The sequence below is a fragment of the Copadichromis virginalis genome, linkage group LG12 (assembly GCF_057382275.1).
Source record: "Copadichromis virginalis isolate Kocher_CV1m ecotype Utaka linkage group LG12, C_Virginalis_male_GT1.1, whole genome shotgun sequence".
In the NCBI taxonomy this organism is placed as follows: Eukaryota; Metazoa; Chordata; class Actinopteri; order Cichliformes; family Cichlidae; genus Copadichromis; species Copadichromis virginalis.
In genome coordinates this window covers 14,243,560-14,265,742 of record NC_140629.1, presented here as the reverse complement: position 1 = coordinate 14,265,742, position 22,183 = coordinate 14,243,560, and the positions used below count along the sequence as shown (strand labels likewise).

The window sequence follows — 22,183 nt, the reverse complement described above, 5'->3', positions numbered from 1 at the left end:
GGCTGTGCAGCGTGTGATCTGGACACAAGCGATGGAGGCACAACTTGTAGAACTTTGGAAAGCTCATCCGAGCCTTTTCGATGTGGCATCACAAAATTATCACGACCACAACAACCGTGAAAATAGTTGGATTTACACTGCTGCTCAATCACAGCTGCCTGATAAATGTTTTTCATTAGCAATTTAGCAAAGTTGATGGTGGTGGTGTGTCTGTGTGAGTGAAAGACAGAGAGAGCGAGCGACAGATTTTCTGTTATAACCTTCATTTTATGGAGGCACAGTGTGAGCACTCAGGTCGCATCATATAGTGTGAGACCCTGCATCGTGACCTACCAACTTCTAACCCCTGCGAGTCAATCGTGCAGTTTGAGCAGGAGCTGAATAACGTGACTGAAAAAAATCGCACAGTGTTTGCCCAGCTTTAGGTGTACTGTCATCCGAGACTTGCACCGCAGAGTCGGCATTTGTTCCCCTGTTGGCCATGCTTCTTGTTGTGGTCATCTGTTGTCTTCCGGTATTTTCTCCGCAAGTGACCTTTCCTCGACCAATGAGATGAGCGGTAATCTGAATTGTCATACTCGAATTGTCATAAGTGTGCTGTCAGCTCATTGGTCACAAAGCAGGAGAGGGGCTGGGAATTATGTTTTCAAACAAAGCGTTAATTCCATAAACATTTATAGACTACTTTTGATTCTCACTGTATTACGGGACAAAGTGCGTCCCTTATTAGCTCAATACGGGACGTGTACTTTTGTTTCGAAATACGGGACGATTCCGTATTTTAAGGGACGGTTGGCAACCCTACCTGCGCTCTTCCTCCTGACTATGCTGTCTGTGTTGAGCGCTCAGTGGATCTGCGCTCGACAGTGCAGCCTAGGCGGAGTAGTCGAACGCAGATTCACTGAGCGCTCAACACAGACAGCCTCGTCAGAAGGAAAGTTGATAAAATAAATTACAAATGTTGTATTGTTTGATACATATGCGTACTGAACCGAAAGCACTGTATCGAACGGTTCAATATCGATACGAATATCGTTGCACCCCTAATATATATATATATATATGTATGTATATATTAGGGGTGCAACGATACACAAAATTCACGGTTCGGTTCGGTTCGGTTCGATACTTTGGTGTCACGGTTCGATATTTTTAAAAAAAAAATGTTCATGCCTTTTTAATTTGTCATTTATTAAAATTATAAATATATATTTTAACTCAAAAGTACAGTTTTTAAATTTAACCCTAACCCTTGTGCGCGTTTTTTATTTTGACAGCGAATGCGCACCTGCGGACCACTTATGTGCACCCCTGGTTATTTAGCTCATCATATTGCAGCCACAGAAATTCTTTTGTCCATGAAACCATAAAGCTGCACTTTCTTTTTGCCTTATAGTCTGATTTGTCATAACTTCTCCGTTTTGTGGTAAGCTTTTCTTTGGCTGTCACTTCTTCACCCTGACCTGTCTTATTTGGCTCAGCAGAACTGAAATGCTTTTACACGCTCACTCACATAAGCTCAGCGATTCTCTGCGCGATCAACCTCTCACATGTTTAAGCTTGCTGCGGGAGATTTCACTTGTCATGTTTGCATAGTAAGCTAACGATTAATAAGACGATGTCAGAGGAATTGGTGCACAAATTATCATCACTCACAGATCAGTGCTGTCGCTCTCTATACACAGTTCGCACGATTGCAAAGTGAAAGCAAAAAAACAAGCGCAAATTCAAACGCGACTTCAATATGTCACATATTGACAGTGGCTCACCGATGCCAATGACATAATTACCCAGCTACATTTCTGAAAGAATGCAAAAGCATTGACATATATTTTTCCTACAATAGCCCGACGGGCAGGGTAGCCCGTCTGAAAAAAATCGCTAGCCCCAGGACGTCGGGCTAGCGATTTTGCGAGCCCTGTATCTGATTGAGGAATCACTCATCATATATATATATATATATATATATATATATATATATATATATATATATATATATATATATATATATATATATATATATATGTATATATATATATATATATATATATATATATATATATATATGTATATATATATGTATATATGTATGTATGTATATATGTATATATATATATATATATATATATACACACACACACACATATATATACACAAGCACAAATAGTTTGAATAGTTCTCTGTTCTCTCGCTTTCTTTGTCCGATCATAAAGTTATTGAAATAACTGAGAGACAGACAACATTTTCAAAGCCCTCGTCTTTTTCTCCTTCTGCCAGTCTACCATAGTCAGGTGAATGATTGAACCACAGACAGTATTAAGCATAGGCGTGGCTTTCGAGTCATAAAAATTAAGCAAATGTGGAAGTACCTTAAAAAATAAATTAAAAATGGGCTCAGTGACTCATTTTAGCTCATACTGAACAAAAAATAAAAAATAATAAGTATTTTTTGGAAACCTTGGCCATGCGTTTCAAATGTGAGGATTATTTGTGCCATGACATGTGTTGTTAGCCAATGAGTGTGTGGATGTCTTGCAGCCAAAATGGTCATGGTGGAAAGGTCTGTAAAACATGACTTCAGAAACCAGTGGGTGGTGTCAAGCTAGCTACATCCATCTTCTATGCTGTGTGTTGACAGATATAGCTAACAACATAATAACCTCTTAGGTCAGTATGTCCCTCTGCTTGATCAAATCTAGCCTCAAACTTGTCATATATTCTCATATTTCCTGACAGTGCCAATCAGCAAAGCCCTTGGGATGAGGCTTGGGTAGACAGCGCCTCTTAGCTGATTTTTGTTTTTCTTCCTTTTTTGAATTTGAACTCACTCATCTGCCATTTAAATCAGTGCCTACAACCAACTGACTACCAAATGCTGTGTGACTGCTTGACTCTCAGCTGTATTTTTGGCTTTTTCTGGTTTAACCCTCAAGGCAGGCGTTGCAGATTTGCAACAAGTAAAAGCTAACAACCTGATTACCCCACATACATATTTTATGAGTTTTTTTTTACTTAGAAGTACCACTGCAGGTATTCTTTTGTGCATTAGCAACAAAAACTTAATTTGAGCCTGAGAGGGTTAAATGTGTGTTTTAGGACTTTTCAGCTTTACTGCCCATTTCAAAAGTAGTCAAAACATAATAAATTACAATCATTTTTTCATCATTAGCTTGATGAAAAAATGTAAATACCTTACTTATAGCTATGTTACTTATTTCTTTTTTACAGCATAAATAGCAAGCTGTGATTTGAAAACTACAACTGAGAGTACAAACCATGTACTCCCTGCATCCATTACTCAAATTACTCAGTCCTTTTTGTCTCTGTCTTACAGTACTGTGGTATAAATTAGGCTTGTCAGGGTCTCTTAGAGTCGCTGACACTTTAAAGAAGTTGCATCTTACGTCACTTTACACTGCCAGCTAAACGCTCTTTTCCTGTTCTCTTTCTTCCCACTGTGGGCTGTTGTCTCTTTCCTCCCCCTGTAGTTGTGTAATATTTAATATTCAGAACATTCAGACACAGTTCAGTGCTGTGGCTGCACAGGAGACATATTTAGTGACTGAGGAGAGCCCAGATGCATTGATATAAAGTGTTCTCTCCTTCACTTTTGAGAGGAGTGTCAGCTTGTCAAGCTTTGAGAAGGATTACTTTCTGACTTGTACTTCATTCTTTACCGGAGTCCTGTCATAGAGCTGTGTGATTAAGTTTAGCTTGAAATTTGTAAGGCAAGCAAAAAAAACACATAAAAATAATGCAAGCATAAAGATGACTCATGCATTTGTACAGCAGCCTATATATATATTAGTGTTTATTTTCAACTATGTATATGTCACCGCTCTGTAGGGATGGGAATATTGCTGCATAGATTTTTAAACCCTTTTCATGCCAACTTATGTTGCAATTTCCTGACTGTTCCTCTAATATCCACTGCAGAGTCACGCTCTGGGCTTTTCTGAGATGACTTGACAAGTATTGAATGGATTAACATAGCATTTTAGTATTGATTTCCATGCATTTTTATTTTTATTTTATTTCCTGAATTACAATTAGCAGATTAGAACACCCACACCTAGTAAACAATGAACTGGCACCAATTCTTCACACCACATCTGACTTTGGCTGTAGCATAAGTTTGGCATGTTTATAATTGTCCTGCTATAATGAAACTATCCTGTACTGTTCTTTCTTTTAGTTTAAATTGGTAATGTTAGCATTATGTAAAAAAAAAAAGTGCATTTTGATGAGGATTATTTACATGGAGAATGCCTGACTGAGGTTTCAGCATAAATCCAGAAGTCACTGAGATTGAATGTGAGCTATTTAACCTGCAGGTGACTCTTACACTGTCTGGTTCAAGCCCAAAGTGATCATTAAGTCAATAAAAGACACTTCAACTGCACTCCAACAACTGCTCTGTGAGCTCGGAGATGGTCTGTGGAGTAATGACTGGTTCCCCTCTGGGACTAAAAACATTGTGAGACCTCACTAGAAGCCACTGATAGACATCCTGATCACTCAAGTGTAAAGAAACCAGATACAAGACCCTGCTGCATCCACTGGGACCTGTGGAGGACTGTACACGAGCTTTTTGTGTTGTTTTGCCACTGCTTGAAAGTTTTACCACAGCATTGTCTTTCTCTCTGGTTTAAACAGTGAATCTAGTTTTAATAGAAAAAAAACCTAGTGTGTGATTAATCCTTTAAGAGCGGCATCAAGCTTTTATTTTGGGATGTTCTCTGTGATTGCATAACAACATGCAGTGGTAAATCTTTTTTTTTTTTTTTTGATGTAGCTACTTTCCCTCTATCTGTGATTTCACACTGTTTTCAAGTATTTCAACAACCGGGATCTTTTTGCATTCCCTCAAAGGAAATACATAATAGCCTTGTAGCCAACATTGTGGACAAATATATTGTATCATGGCCACTTTTTGTTATGAGCTATTACTCACTCTTACTGCAGTGGTACACAAACATGAGTATGAATTTTATTATTCTACAAAAGCCTGATGATAATATAACAAGCAGCAGAGCTGGTACCGTAGGGCCAGTTCAGTTTGTATTTATCTCTTTTTTGCGCAGTTTGTAGCTTGAACACCTGCAAGTAAAAGAAATACTGTGAGAATTACATTCCTCACTGGATTTCTGAGAAGAGCAGCACTTTTCATGGGCACCTTGGTGATTTTTAGTGCTGAATCGATCTCTGCCAGTTTACAGATTTAACAAATACTGTTCAAATCAATTAGGGGCAAAAATATCCAGAAGGATTCTTAGGCTTTTCTTCCTTGTCAGTGTTGCCAGTTTCTCACAAAGGATGCCACACAACTGCTGTAAACAGGCTGATTATTAAAGTTTCACTAATTTTCCTTTAAGTGTAAGTGCATTAGAGTAGCCTTATGCTACTATTTAGACTATTTGTATTTCTGTAGTGTTAATTCACTAATCTTCAGTTGTGTTTCCTTTGCTTGATAAAGGCTGCAGAGCATCAGCTGAATAATGGCGTGACACCAACACATGCATTTTTTCAACATGTTGCATTCTATTAAGATGACCCACAGGAGACTGCTCTTCATGTATGGATGCTCACTAAAATGCTACACAACAATCACTAAAACAATGGAGAAGTTGAAATCACAAAACAATAAGAGAAAATAATTAAAAAATATAGAACATGATTAAAACATAATTCTAAATATCTAAAGCTAACATCTTATACTGTTCACAGAATGACACTCGTGAAAAGGCTAAAGAGCAAAGGTGAGCTTTGAAAGCTATTAGAGAAGCAAACAACCTGACCTGAAGTGTTTTAGTGTTTCAGAGCTGCAGCTGCGAGGCTGTAGAAACCAGTCTGGGACTATTAACAGCTGCTGATCAGCTGGTCTAAGCATTCAACAAGGGGTATAAAACTGTAATATCTCTGCAAATACTCAAGGAAAAGCCCATGCAAGCATTTATATGTGAACTAAAGGTATTTAAAGTGAATCCTTTATCTCACAGGTAGCCAAAATAGGCAAAATATATGTTTACCAGATACTTAGGCAGCTGACTGTGCGAAGACTGCCTGTTATTCACAGACCTGCAATTTGTCAGCGGATCTCACGATTCACTGTACTCTGAGCATGGTCTGAAAGATGGCAACCTATCACTGCATCGTCCAAAAATTGGATACTCTGATCGAGACTAAACATGCGGCTTTGTAGAAAACTCTATAAATGTTCTATATGATCTCATCTATATGTGCACATCTCAAAAGGGAAGCAGCTGGCAGAAAGACATCAAATTATCTCGGAAACAGCAACACAAAGAAATATTATTTCACACGCGCGCGCACAAACACACGGAGTATGCACACTCTCACAGAGCTGCCTTAAGTGTGTTTATCTTTGTTCCTATAGAGAGATGAAGAATACCATCTGTCATATTACCCATTTCACTTCTCACATATAACCGCCCTCACAACATGAGGCTTGACTGGGGAGGGCCGCTATATTCATTGGCATGGAGACATGCAATTGCATTTTAAAGTGCAGTAACAAATTCAGGATGAAAGCAAAGCCTTATCTTTGGTCTCATCTGCCAACCTGGTATGGATTGGATGGGGAAAGTGATTGGGCCTTCTGTTATAATTTAGTCTTCTCTTCAATCTTGGAACTTTGCTGCCACTCTCCGATAAAATCGTACGGGGCTGGGACCATGTTATTGATTGAAACATTAGCCTAAACATATTTTATGTCAGCACTTTTACCTTTAAATCAGTCTCTGTTCAGAGGATGTGCTTTATAATCTGGGTTATGTTCATCAAAGATTTTGATTTATTTTATGTTCTTTTATTTCCTTGGGACTTTTTTTTTTGTTCTTTGTAGCCTGCTAAGCCAAGGACATTGATGCTGTTATTTTGCCACAGTCAAAGAAACCTTTTTATAAATTTTCTTTCAGACTGCAAGGGAGTGAATCTATTACTGATGGAGGCGAGGAACGGAGAGGAATAGCATAATGATACGGTCACATCCCACTTGATGTCATGGCAAACAGCACATTTACCACACATGGCACATCCCGGCGAGGCTTTGCTTTGTTCGTTTTGATACATTTTCAATCAAATCCTGGTGAGAGTGTAGAGAAACGCGCACATAAAGGATGCGCAAATATGAAATGACACGCATTTTTACAACCAGCTGAAGGCACGCTAGTGATGAACAGAACAGAATGACCAAAAAAAGGATCCATCCTGTAACTCGTAGATGTACAACAACATATGCAATCATTGGGCACGTTTTCTTTGCTTTCTCCGCAGAGTGAAGTTAAAAGAAGGCGTGACGTTCCTCGGCGCTCGCCCCAGCAACCCCACCCAGTGGATAGTTAGTCAAGATGTGAGGAGCGAAGGCCACCGAGTGGTGACTCTCCACTGCCGCAGGAAGGAGTCCAGCTATGATCAGCAAAGGTCAGCCCATAAAGTGCTTTTCTTTGAATGACTATATCGAGTTTGGGAGAATGGCCTCTTAGTGACTTGTAAACATCTTCATGACCTTCAATTATAAGACATTAAAGTAAGTTCCTCACTGATGACAGCTTTTTAGTATGTGTATTTATTTTTTTAATGTGTTCATAACTACTGAACTCAACAGCCTGACTTCACATTAGCCGCGAAAAAAGTAGTTGTCACTTTTCGGATGTGCACAATTTGAGTTAGTAGCATCAGTTAGATGGCTTCAGTAGGCTTATCTCCAGAGTGATTTTTACTGTTGAATTAAAAAGTTGCTGATCATTCACATTTGGAAGGAGACACACACACACACTCACAGGCACCGTGTGAATGGTTATTTAAGCGATGTTCTCTTTGCTCAAATGACACACTTGACTTGACATAAAGGCCACGTCTGTTGACACAACTGTGGAGAGAGAAAAGTTAATCGACTATTGCAGCATCCCCTCTTCCGTCTCTCTCTCTTTCCCTCGTGCTGTCGTTTTTATTTGCGTACTTACTCTCTCCACTAGCAGGCCTCAAAGTTGTTTTGGTCATTTCCCATCTGCATTCACATCCTTAAACTAATCTGGCAGATAGGAACGTGATTGCCAGCGCAAGAGGAGGAGGAGGAGGGGGGGGTAGAAAAAAGGTTGCCGCGTTAATTAAGTGCTGATTGAAGGCCTTTGTGCGTTTTAATAGTTTTTCCTTCTCGGATAAGGAAATAGTTTTAATAAATCTAACTTTCTAGTGACACGTGTAATTTTATGGATTAGAGGCAGATGTGAAGCTGGGGAAGGCTTACTTATTCGCTCTTAAGCTTTCGTTCCACTTAGCAAATTCTAAACCACTCCCTTAAGAAAACAAGACTCCTGACATTGCAACTGCAACTTTATAATCAAAGTTGTGCAGGGGTTATTTAAGTGTAGAGCAGCCTGTGAAACATGTGTAATTTAAAGCTGCTGGTCCAGTGATTTATTTAGACATGTTACTATTAGTGGATCATCACAAGGAGTGATTGTAGGCTAACTGCAGTGTTACAGCACATAAAACAAAGACAGCTGCGCGTGCCGTTGAATAGTTGCGCGTCTAAAATTAATAGATTTTAATAGATGTGTCATTGTGAATCTGCACAGCTACATATAAGCCAGGAGCTGAGTCATGCTGTGTCTGTTGCAGATGCTTATGCTCAGATTTCAGTGGCCTTTTTATGTGAGGATTTAATATTTTTGCTTCTCAGAACAGGCAGTACATTTTTGGACTTTATTAACAGCCAGTTTCATACATGAACTGCCCCAAGAACTCAAAGTCGCCTCCGCACTGAAAAAACGTTTCAGACGCTCCATTCAGTCGCATAATAAGGTTTGACAGCTCAGTCTTATCATTATGTTTGCGTCTGTCTGTTCCAGCCTATTTTTACTCACATAGAAATAATGGTGAGAATATCTTAGGCTAACATGTTTGTTATCATGACCGAATAAGATATTAAATGCACTCTGAGGCCGCTGAAAGCTGAAATTGATTTCTGTTTGGGAAGTTTTTTGTTGCTTTAAAGCAGGGTTCCCCAATCCCAGTCCACGAGGCCCGGTGTCCCTGCAGGTTTTAGATCTCACCCTGGGTCAACACACCTGAATCACATGATTAGTTCATTGCCAGGCCTCTGGAGAACTTCAAGACAGTTGTTTATCTATTTAAATCAGCTGTGATGGATCAAGGACACATCTAAAACCTGCAGGGACACTGGCCCTCGTGGACTGGGATTGGGGACCCCTGCTTTAAAGCTTGTGAGATTTTAAAGGTGTTGGACTAGAGTTGATCTTACATCATATTTTGTTACAAACCTGAATACTAAAATGCATTTTAGATCTCTGTAGTACAGTTGTGATCAGGCTCATCACAGGCATGAGTGCTTTGCTAATTTGGGGCTTTTAATGATTTTTTTGAACTGAATGGAGCGACTTCGCCAGTGGTCAGTATAAGAAAAGCAAAGATTATTCTGAACTTTGAGTCATACAAAGCTACTTTAGAAGTGTCCAAGAATAAGGAAGCTTTTAAAGGTAGCATGGGTACCAGATGAAACTCGGAGGTCATGTTTCATTTGTTCTGGCAGAATTCATCTGGACTCCTTCCGGTTTACACAAATGTTCTCACAGCTCTGCCTACAGTGCACAATGCCACACGTTTTTAAGATGACTTTTTATAGGTCTAATTATTGTAGGTCCAATAAGTATTTTGGTCTAAGGCTGTTACGGCGAGTGAGATGAGCCGTGTGGAAGAAATAAAGGAGGATCCAAATGCAGGCACTTGCAAAGGTGTGAGGGTGGTTTATTAAACACAAAATAAAAATGGGCAAACGGCAAAAGGAACAGAAGGCTATCTAAACTGAGAACAACTAAACTAGTGAACACAAACCCGGACATGAACATGAAGGAGGATGAGCAGCCGAGAATGACGACGGACAGCAGGGAAAACACACGAGTGAGACATGGTGGATATACAGACGGACCAGCAACTACAATGACAGAAGACACAACTTAAATACACACAAAGAAACACAGGGAGATTACACACAAGTGGTGGACACAGCTGGGAGTAATTAACGAGACGAGACAAGGGAGGTAAACTGAACACACTCACATGAGACGCAGACCTTCACAAAAAAACAGGAAACAAGAAAACACTGCACGAAGACGCAGACACGACACTGAGACAGACTAGACACTGAACTAAACCTGCAATAAACATGAGAACACAAAACCTACGAACTAATCCCTAAACAAGAATAACTAAAACATAGATTCATAATCACCATCATCATCATCATCATAATAAGAAGAAAAGAATCCAAAATGCAAAAACACACCAAAACACAACAACTCATAATACTGGGTCAAACTGACCCAGAACTGTGACAAAGGCTGTGGATGACACCCTTTAGAAGTCAAAACTGACCTGAGAGCTGGCACACTAATCTGCATTTGTCCGGTTATATGAGGCTAGCTTAAAGGTGTTTTTCTTCAAGGTCACTTCTCAACTTGAATTTCAGTTTTAAGTTTTTCAAAGTTTATCCAACTGCATGCTTCGCCTTAGAAACTCATATATTCATGCACCATATACACTTTGCTTTACTTATAGGTCTAAGCAGAGCTACAGCAACAGCCTAAGTAGGACTGAGCAGCAACACTTGGCAGCTGGCTCCTCCTTGCCTCTGGAGCTATTTTCCTCCTTTAAGCAGGTTTTATTCTCTCCACGCTATTCCGCGACCTCACCCACACGTACACATTCTCCATTACAGTAGTAAAATCATGTTTTATTGATTTACTAAGTGAAGAAGCCAGAGACAAGAGTGAGCATATCTAGTCTAATCCCAGCTGTTTGGGCCATGTACATTGGGCTGCTCCTTAATCTCCACAGCTGTCAAAGTCACTTCACAGAGAAGACCAAAGAGGCCCCATGATGGCTATACAATGCACAATGCTCCAATTTTTCTTTCGTCTGGTCCTCCCAGAGTGTTTTCAATGAAGCTCTTTTAAAAGGGGATTAAACATTGCTATCTCATCTGTTGAGCTGTCATTCAGTCTGCTTTGGTCTCTCCTCCGCTGCTTCCATGCAGAGGGGAGGATGAGGGATGTGAATGGTATAGGTCAAACAAGTGAGGATCCCATTTGCATTTTAAAGTTGTTTTTGAACAACAGGATGTATACACGATTATCTAAATATGAGTTAAGCACTCACTTGAGGATTTAGTTATTTACTTCTTCACTGCGACTCTGGAAAGCCATTCTTCTGTAAGAATAGAGTCTGTTTTCAATTGAAAATTTTCCTCATCTTTTAAAAGAAAATGTCCATAACCCTGCATAGGTTACAGTTAACGATGGAGCAAATTAGACCCACACTAATCAAAAATATGTTCCATTTACTCCTAAAGTGTTTAGACCAGTCTTACATCTCAAAAGTGTGGATTTCCTTGTACCCACAAGTTCACTGTACATATACAATTACAATAAAGGGTCATTCTATTCTATTTTATTCTATTCTATTCCTGTTTGCTACTATGTTATACTGCTGCACACTCAAAAGTCAGCAGAACATTGTCCTGTGCAATTTCCTGGACATTTTGAGTCATTCCTCTTTCCTGTACTGTGTGTCTGATTACACGTTGTTTTTACCATTAGGATGCAGCCCTGAAGTCACATTCCTCATGACGGCGTGTGGAAAACAGAATCATTTCTGAATAGAAGATAAATCTGAAAAGAATCTAATGGTTGACCAATTACTATGTTTGTGCATTCTCAAACATTTATGACAAGCATTCAAATTTTCCATTGAATTTAAAGGATTTTTTTTTTAATTTAGAAGAGTGTGCTCACCTGGCTCTGCAGCTCTTATTTAAATCAGTGCATTATGCTAACAAATACACAAGTTGTTAGTAAAATGCTCTCATGATTTTACCAATGTCGGGTTGTTGACTTCACAAACAGGCTGCAAAGGGACAAGGCAGGAACACAGACTTTTAATCATCGTTTTACATGCCATTTGTACAAATGAATAATTTGCACTGTCACTCTACCTTGGACTGCTTCCTAGACTTAAGTGTCTTTGAATAACGTCTGTGGAGCTGCTAATTGAAGCCTGTATGTATGTTTGCCGTGACGGTTGTCCAGATCCGATGTGTGCATGAAAGCACGACATTACAGACAGTGTGTCAGGTGTACACTATGTGCCGGTTCAGCCACTCGCTTTAAGCGGCTCGCCCTGGCCAGCTGAGTCCCTACTTTGTACACGTTCACACCTGATGCTCTGACCACACCTGACTCCCTGTGACTACACATGTAGGAAATACATGAAAAAAAACTGCTTTCGCTCAACCCTCATTTTTTTTTGTATCATCATCTAATTGTTGTAAATCAAAAAATAGATAATATGATTTTTGAACTTCTTTTCCTAAGCTCAGACATGGGTCTACTGGTTTACACACTAATAAGACCAATAAATTATCCCTAGTTTGATCCCGGGAGGAGGCGTAAATCCCTTCGGGGGTTGTGTCAAGAAGGGCATCTGGTGCAAAAATCTGCCAAATCAAATCTGCAGGGTTACCTGCTGTGGTGAACCCTTGTGAATAAGGGAGCAGCTGAAAGTAGCTATTCTTCTTAGAAGTTGTTGAATTTGATCAAGATGAACAGCTGAATCTGTTCCTCAGCTCTGCAGACTGAATTTTCCTATGGAAATGCAAACCTGTGCACTTTTCCCTGACCGACAGCATCTCTACCAATAACAGCAATAGCGAGGTGACAGCTTTTCATCAAGGGTTGCTACAGTGAGAAGATGCGGTGTGCTTTTAACTGGAAACAACAGAGCTGAATTCTCCCTAAAGCCACCAAAGGAAAAGCTGACGGCAGGTCTTTCCGATTCAATGCAACGAAACAACAACAACACCACAGTGAGATAAGAGCTGTTCACATTGTTGTTATGAAAAAAGTCAAATCAGATCTGCCCCAGTTGTGCTGTGTCACATAACACATTACCTTATAGCTCAGTTCCTAAAGAGTTTGTAAGTTAGTGGTTTTCTATTTCTATGGTCGCTATTTTGAAGCCAACAATAAAGCAAAGGGGTAAAAAAAAAAGAAAAAAGAATGAACTCACCTTGTCATAGTCAAGACTTAAGCTATCAAAACCAATGTATTTTGACCTGAAATGAGAAGCGTGCTTTTTCCCTCTGTTCAAAAACAAAGATGCAAATTTTTGGGGTAGAAAAATATGTCACTTTTCTCTCTGCATACCTTCGATGTGCCACGCAGCAGCACCAAGGAGAAGACGCTTGGCCCCTTTTCCATATTTCTCTGCTCTTTGTTATTTGTCATCCTGTGTTCTTAATGAATAATTGATATATTGTAAGAAGAATGATTTTTCTCTAGGCACTTCCTGTTGTGTTTATGGGCCTGTGTGATGGGAGATGACAGTCTTGGATCTTAAGTGAGCATTTATGGCCTCATTTATATGTAAATTATTATTTAACCTTATATCCACCGCCCTTTCTTTGACAGGTTGAGATTCTTAGCAATGGGGCTACAAAGACAAAAATGCCCGTGTGGAGTGCACATGTTATTGGGTGAAATGCACTAGATTGAAAGCTTTCCTTTGTCTTCATTAAAGGTGAGCTCATTCAAAACGAAAGCAGTCCTGCTTCTTCAGCATGTCACAAGGCATAAGTGGAGACCTCGGTAAAAGTGCCATGTCCAGCCCTTGGTTGTTCATTATGTCTGTCTGGGTGCAGATGTAGCTCTCTTGAGAGCCACCACTTCATTAATCGCCCACACCACACCCAGTTGAGGGTCGGCAGGCAGTTCACTCATTACAGCCATTTCACGAGGGAGCCAGTCCAAGTAGGAGCAGGGGGGGAGGGAAGATATAGTATATATCTAAAAATCTTGCTTAATTTAATAACGGTCTCATCGCAGCCTGTTTTATATTGTCTGAATCACATTTGCATAGAGTTCGGATTAATATAATTAAATTCGGCATTCATCCATTTTGCTATAAAGACACGTGACTTTTCCACTAAAGCAGCAGCTTGTAAATCTCATCAGTGTGAATACTTAGGATCCCAGATGGAAAGAAATCACACAGCTGTGTAATAACGGGTGAGATTTTGTAGCGACCCCACAATATATCTCCATTTCAAAGTTTAGAAAACCTTTAAAACAGGATTATTTATTGTTTGTGTCATTTATTGCAAACCTGAAATGAAACAAAGGCCTCAAGATAGCTGTTATAGTCTTCTAAGCCCCCTGGAAGAACATTAGGCATGTGTGGTCCTTGTCATTCTTGGGGCTTCAGAGAAATTCATAATTATATGTGAGTGTTTCTCTAGACAGACAGACAGACAGACAGACAGACTATATCTATCTATCTATCTATCTGTCGATCTGTCTGTCTTTCTGACTTACATGTGAAAGAATTGTCTGAACAAATGAAGTTTTGTTAGGGTTCAGTAGTCCTGAGAATGAGCCACATGTTGTAGGCTTTATGCTGTATAATACTGCATAAATCGAGGCTGAAATGAAATTGCCTAATTACATTAGGGCCAAACAGGAACTTGACAGTCCTTATGCTAACATCCTTAATAATGACTCAGCCCCGTTCTCAGTGGCTTCCATCTACCGTAAATATACTCCGTCACTGAAGCCTCATTGATAGCATTTACCAAAATACACTAGTCCAAATTTTGGTTAATCTCTTAATTATATAATTGGCATGTGATCAGTACTCATCTGTGTCAGCCAAACTGTCATTTTTTTAACGAGTCCTTTTTTTTATTTTACTGTAAGGCTGGCGGAGAAACATTCAAAATGCTTTTAGCGGGAGACGTGGTTTCCTTTATCAGTACTGGAGCAGAGATTTGGCATATACTATGCCCCCTCCCTCCCCACACACACACACACACACTCACACACACACACCAGGACAGCCAGATGATTACAATAGACAGCCTAGATTACATTTGACTGTTCGTGCTGGCCCCCTGCTCAACTGCCAGGGAAACAATATTGGGAAAATATGCCCCAATGTGCCTCATTGCACTTTCTCCTAGTTCACCAATAGCCAGTAATAAAACTCAGCGGAGAACATTATCAGTGCTGCATACATCTGCACCAAATGGCCATGAAACTTTTCAAGTAAGCTTTGTGAAAATATGGAACTTCTTCATACAGTACATTTCACTGGCTTTACGTGGAATCCTGAAAAGCTTTTGAGAGGTGTGGGAATGCGGCTTGGTAGTTCAGATTCACTCATGTCATGCCACAGTGCATGCCACCTATCAAAAGTGTACATGCAGACAAGAGACAGATTGAGGTTTGTATTTGAGAATTATGAAGGTTTATCAGTGGATATCCCTCTCTTAGAGATTAATCCCCTGGAGGATTAGAACATGGTCTCTAGTATTTGGAGGGTTGCATCACTTTTTTTTCTTGCTGTGGTTATGTGGATTAAAGCTATTAATAATGCTTTCTTGATATAACAAGCAAAAGTACCTTTTTAATGGAGATAAACACATTTTTATTATTTTCACTTTTTAATTGTGTGTTTCCCTATTAAAATAAACAGCTGCACGTTGCCTGATTACTTTCAGATTTCCATTATTCCTTTATTTTGTTCAAAAGATTTGGCTAAGCCAGAAAATAGGGTTTTTTATTTTTTAAGGTTGAAAAAAAATCAGGCAGCGTGCGATTGCTTATAAAAATGCATCGTTGTTGTTGTCGTTGTTGTTGTCGTTAATAAAATGTATACAGCTCTATGATTCTTTTTATTTACCAGTGATTCACGCGGTTGGTCAACATGACAATCAAAAAGAATAGGGATTATTCTAATTGTGATAAATGAAAGTATGTGTGACAATGTTTCAAATTTTTCAAAGTTTCAGATTCACCCACCCGTTAATGAGATAGTAGCTACAGACCTTATAGTAAGATTCACTCAAGATACAACACTATGCGGTATTCCACCTTAATTTGCGTACTTTATTCTAAAGACTATATGACAATAAATCACATTTTATTAATAAATCATTTTAAAGCCATAAATAAACAGAGATCTTCCTCACATATGAAGTTTATACCATAGATGGTAAAAAAAAAAAAAAAAAAAAAAAACAGCTAGCTTCTAGGCCGGAAAAATTAGGGCAATGGACAAGTGTTTAATATACTAAAGACCACTAGATGGCGATCTAAATCGCTCGTTTTGGTCATGAATTAAAACGTTTGTATAAATCTTGATCATACCGTGTTTCCAAATAGAAGATTATCTGTGTGCATGAAACCAAATATTTAACAGGTTGTCAGTGTGTCATCAGCCACAGTCGCCCCTCCTCCCCACATCCATTGTTTTGCTCCCTTTTTGCAGCGACAGTAGAAATCCTCAACTCAAGGCTTTAAAATAGGGCAAATCGCCTGCTTTGCATTTAAACCTCCCCTATAATCTATTAAGACCTTTCATCTTTGTTTTCAGCGTGAAACAAAGGCCAGAAACGACCACACTTTTATTGTGTACGTGATGATGCTTTTCATTCATTTGCATATGACTTTAAAATGATTTAGTAATTAGATTTGACAAAATATCTTAAAGTCTAAAGTCCCCAAATTCCACTCAGATTCAGGAAAGATAATCTGTGGGAGGAAGGCCGAATGGCTAGTCTAGTGTAATCAGATTGTGGTCTGTAAAACATTGTCCCTGATCTAAGAGCAGTTGTAATGGCATCCCCCTCCTAGCTATTAATGCACTTCAAAGCTGAAGAGCATCACTTTGGAGAATAGAAAGTATATCATTATGCATGGCTCTGGTGTTTGAGCATTTAAATAGTACCCAATCTCAGAGCATTTCTTACTTTTTTAACCCAAAAGCAGCCTTTGCCTGTCGAGAAGACGGCTGGCTTATGCAGACGTAACCTTGTGGAGGGGAAAGTCAGCCATCATGGGAACTTGCAGCCTGATAAAGATGCTGGTGGTAGGCCTCTCACCTACAGGGGATCCAGCATTTGCATCGTATCCCAGAAAAGACCCTTTCGGGACAAGATGATGTAGCTGTTCATCAAAGTCTTAAATATTCAATAATATGAATGAATAATTTGCATCCAGCACAACTGGGTGCATGGGCTCCAGACCAGGTTGGATACTGTGGTGTGGGCGGCAGCATACATAGAAGAGATCATCTATCCAGTTGAATTCAACATTGAGTACAGCGGTGGAATCAGATGTTCTTCCTCCATAAACATATTTATGCTGATTACATTTTCTGGGCACGCCAGCACAGTTTTGGCAAAATTAAACCTGTGGTGAGACTGAAACTGTTGCTGGTGTTGCAGTGCTCACTTCAGTAGCACTCAGCCAGGGAGACAAAGTGAGCTAAGGTGTAAACATGTAATTGTCTACAAACTCACTAACAAACACACTGCTTGCTTCTCTTCTAATTACATCTCTGTAGTGTCTGCTGAAGAAGTACTAAGTTTGGACTGAATTGCAATGAGATTTAGCTCATTCAGCACTCCGGCTCTGATGAACAGCAGCTGAGTGCGGAGAATAAGTCCACTTGTCTTTAATATTTCCGTTCAGATTTAACTCGAAAACTCCCTCCCTACAAACGTGTCTAACTGAACGGGCAAAAGAAACCCTGGCCCACAGTTGGCTCTAATTAACCTCAGTTTATCTTGGCTTTCAAAATGATTGGCTTTATACTGAAACCCATTTCATTTAAAGAAATGCCTGGCCTGGCACCAGCACTGTCTCATTTATCTAACCTGCACAGGAAAAATATTTAAATGAGCCTATTAAAAGAGGCCCTGGGCTGTTGAGAAAGGTATAGAAATGGTATTTGAAAAAACAATGACCGAAGGACTTTAGACAGGGAAGAGAAATGGGCAGCGAAACAAACAGAAAAGGTACCAGTCACATCCTCTCATCTGCACTACAGCACTTGCAGTGCTAACACTGACAAGCAATCTTTTGCTGTCCTCTGTTATCATTCCCGGTTTAACAGGTTGAAAGCAGAGCTCTGTCTTAAGGATAACATGCAGGGAAAAGTAAAATGTCACTAAAGGCACTCTCTTCCTGCAGCCTTAGTGCTAGTTTAGCAGGACTGACCACCCCTGACATGTAATCAGGCAGTGTGTACAACTGACTGCTAGTGCTGAACAACAGATACATTTGGAATTGAAGCTGTAATTTATTTAACTCGGCACAGTTATTTCTTTTAAAATAGCTGATCTGGAATTTGTATCTCAGTATTTTGACGAGATCTCGCGTGGTAAAGATTTGTCATGACTGCACGTGACATTAATCTTAGAAAATGACAACACAAATAAAATTTGCCACAAAAACAATCAAAATGTGACTTTTTTTTAACCAAACTGTTCATTCTTAATCAGTGAGCAAGTCAAAGCAGGACCAGCGGACACGTTCATGTGCATGTCACCTCTTCCCACATAAACACTCAGCACAGGTTTAGTAGTGCAGATTTTCCCACTTTCTCACAAAGGCAGACTCACGAGTGTTGTTGGAGTGATTCGAGTTGTAACCTCGGGTGATGGTGAAGCATCTAAAGCGGTCCTTGACTTGTGTGAAGAGACACTGAAAAGACACCCACAAAAGCTCCTCGGCAAAGCGATGATTTCACTATATAACTTCACTACATCGACGGCCACTTGTGCTCATAACAAATGCATAATTCACAATTATTAGAACACCTTGACGGGTGTCTGCACGCCTTTCATTGATGCCCCTGTTAGCGGTGGCAAAAAACCCACACAATCTCAGTCTGGTGCCGATGCAGTCAGATGTTTCCTGTGCGATCTAACTCAACTCTTCACAGCCACTGGATCAGTCCCCCATCTCTCACAGGCCATAAGTCAGCGAGGAGCACTGAATCACTATGTTGAATATGTAAATGGATGCCATTAAAGCTCTCTTTCTTTAATTAGTCTTTTGATTTCATGACTGAGTGCTTCCAATTATGGATCAATGTCTCATTTCTGCGCACGGACCCCTGAGTGTGCGGAGGCACTTTTTTCCGTTACAAAATGCTTTATAATTTCTCCTCTGCCAACACGGCCGTTCACATCACACTTCCCAATCAATGAAAAATCTTGCTGCTGTAAGCCCGCTGATATATGTGCACCAGTAATATATTTTTATAAACAGGATCAAATTTCAACATATTAATGTAATGGCCAAAATTTGTGCTGTGAGTGGGAAATGTAGGGGGAACGTCGGTGTACTTATTCTGGTAGAAATTTTGCACCGAGCACTTTAAGTGGTACATAAGAGGGGCCTGAATAGAGCGTAATATCGAATTTCACTCCTGACTGGGAGCCGCGAGTATGCTCAGGAAGAGGTGCTGACGTAGCGCTTTCAAACGGTATCGTGCTACTCGTGTTCTGCAAAAATAGCGTATAGGTGAATGGATTGGAGCAGATGTTAGCTACTCAGGGGTTTTATCAATCTAAAAAGATAGACATCTCACAGTATGTGTGCAATACTAATGCTTGTGTATGCTGGGAACATTATTTCCGATATAGGTTGGTTCTTGAGAGTCTTTCTGCTAAAGCCTAAAGCATACAAGATCATTTTTTCTTTTCTTTTCTTTTTTTATATACAGAATGAAATATAGAAAGGCATCCTCTTCATTTAGTCTGCATTAGTTAGGTGGGAAGTAACAAAATTACCTTAAAATACTTACTTGTATTTATTTTTCTGACAACCTTTTACTTTTAACACAAATATCGGTATTTTCCACTCCTCACATTTTCAGTCTCGTTAGGGAAATTATTAAATCCCAGCAATGCACAGCTTGTGACATCAAAGTGAGATGAGCCTAAATGGAGAGAAGAACAACACACAACACAGGCTTTTTGCATACAAAGAGATGGAAAAGGCAAAAAACATAGAATTTATGTAGCATTATATGTACCTTCATAGTATTATACTTAAGTAGGAGGAGCAGGAGTTAAAGTGGGATGGAATCATCCACAACATTCTTTTTTTTTCTGGTGCAGATGTCCATAAGTTGTGGTTTCAGTTATTAGTTGGTGATGCTGCAAATTTTGGTACTGATCCAATATTAAGTATATATAGGGCTGGTATTGCCAATGCCAATATTAATACTTTTAACTTATAAAGGCAGCTTGTGTCATGATTCATCAAAAGAATCATCACCAATCTGCAATTTCTGAACACATTTAAATGACAACTAAATTACTCTTATTTTTACTTTCAACAATAATTAGTTAATCCAACAATGCACACCACCTAGTTTTTCATTTAAATAGAAATTGGGTTTTTTGGAGACTTGAAATGTAAATGTGTGTGTCTTTAAAGTTTTTTGGGTGACTTTCTGTTTGTTAACCCTTATCCACCTGCCTAGTCACACTTTAGTCATAAACTGTACTCCTTTTTCTTTTTAGGTGTGAAGGCAAAGTAAAAACAAAATACAGTTTGTATTTTCATGTACTAATATTTTGTTATTATCATATTAATATAGTGCAAGGTTCAGCTAGCTTTGCGACTTTTCAGACCCTCTACTGCAGACCTTCTCAAAGTGTGGGGCCCGCCCCCTAGGGGGGGGGGGGGGGCAGAGCCATTGCGGGGGGGGGGGCCGGCATGAAAAGGGAAAAAACAAAACAATGCTTGGACACTGCTAGCATGGGGCGCCCACACAAACGCAAAGCAGGAGATGAAGCATCACTGAATATGTTTCCAAACCAACTTCATTCTAAGCCAAAGACTAGAAAATATGGTGAAGCATATCTTCCCTTTGGCTTCACCTGCACAAGTGCCGAGGTAGCTCTCCCCTGCAGAATTGGTTTTCCCTGCGCGCTGGGCTCTTCAAATCACGACAAACAGTATCCCACCAGGGTTTTAATAATTTTCATTAGTTTTTATTTTTATTTAGTTTTGACTTCAGATTTTCAATTTTATATCAGTTTTAATTAGTTTTTACCAATTGTTTGCTAGTTTAGTTTATTTTTTATTTTTTTGAAAATCCTTAGTTTCAGTTTAGTTTTGATTAGTTTCAGTTATAGTTTTAGTTGTGTTTGCAATAATTAAGTGTAACAAAATCCCAGTTTTGTCATATCAGTCATGCTCTTCTGCTTATCCTTGGGTATGTTGCTATTCCAGCTACCATACCCTGCACCCTGGACAGGTCGCCTGTCTGTCGCAGGGCTAACACGCAGAGACAGACAACTCACATTCCCACCTATGGGTTCTTTAAATAAATAAATAAATAAAGGCAGATGAACAACCATTGATACCAGGCAACTATAAAATGTATACAGGGCTCTAGAGTGCGACCAATTTGGTCGCAAATGCGACCAAATTTTTCAGTGGTGCGACTAAAAAAAATATTTGGTTGCACCTGTGCGACCAAATGTTCGGGTAGCAAAAAAAAAAAATCTGCAACCTTCCCTGTGGTCAACAACAGACACACATTTTGCCCATATCGTGGACTAAACCAATCAGAGATAGTAAGGGGCGGGACCTCTCTGATTGGCCGTGGTCCAGTTGAAAGTGCAGGTGGAAGTGGGAGGTGAGTAGCTTGAATAAAGCGATATCAATTCATTAAATCCTGAATCGACTTTTAAACATAACTGTGTTTTGCCAGAAACGCCAGATTCTCAGATTAAAGCTCACAAAACCAGTTCAACAACAACCAAACAGCAAATGAGAGCAGGTACACGGACTCCACACAAAGACGTAAACACAGAGCAGACCCGACGCATCAGAATTAACTTTGTCTTTCTTGGCTTTCTCACCCGACGGCCCGCAGACGGACACGCTGTCGGAGCTCAGCGATCCTGATGCGTCCGGTCCGCGCTGTGTTTACGTCTTTTTGCGCTGATTCTGAGCTGCAGGTTTTGTCTCTCTCCAACCAAAATTCACCGAGCTGAATTTTGCCGTTTTGCTTCCACGACTATTAAAATCACACTTCATGCACAGCTAGCTCGCTCTCTCTCTCTCTCTCTCTGTAGTTCAAGAACAGTTTCCGTCTCCAATCTCTGTTTTCTGTATTATTCATTCGCTTATTACCCACCAGTCTACCGTTGTTTCACAGCGCTGTGGCTGCTGTCTTTTTCTTTTCTTTTTTTCACTTAAATGACCTCGGACAAGAAAGCCTATTTTTTCTGTTGTTCAATACTGAAGAAATTTAAACTTTATATGCAGAACATTGT

At 39.6% G+C, this 22,183-nt stretch overlaps 1 protein-coding gene across 1 annotated transcript in view; it reads left to right on the top strand.

The window, feature by feature from the left end:
- Nucleotides 1–22,183, top strand: part of LOC146696634 (transmembrane protein 132C) — a 168,748-nt gene that overhangs the window by 69,094 nt on the left and 77,471 nt on the right. Inside the window, exon 3 of the mRNA XM_085474827.1 lies at nt 7,297–7,443. Coding sequence (XP_085330953.1) covers nt 7,297–7,443 — 147 coding nt within the window. The remainder of the gene's footprint in view (nt 1–7,296; nt 7,444–22,183) is intronic.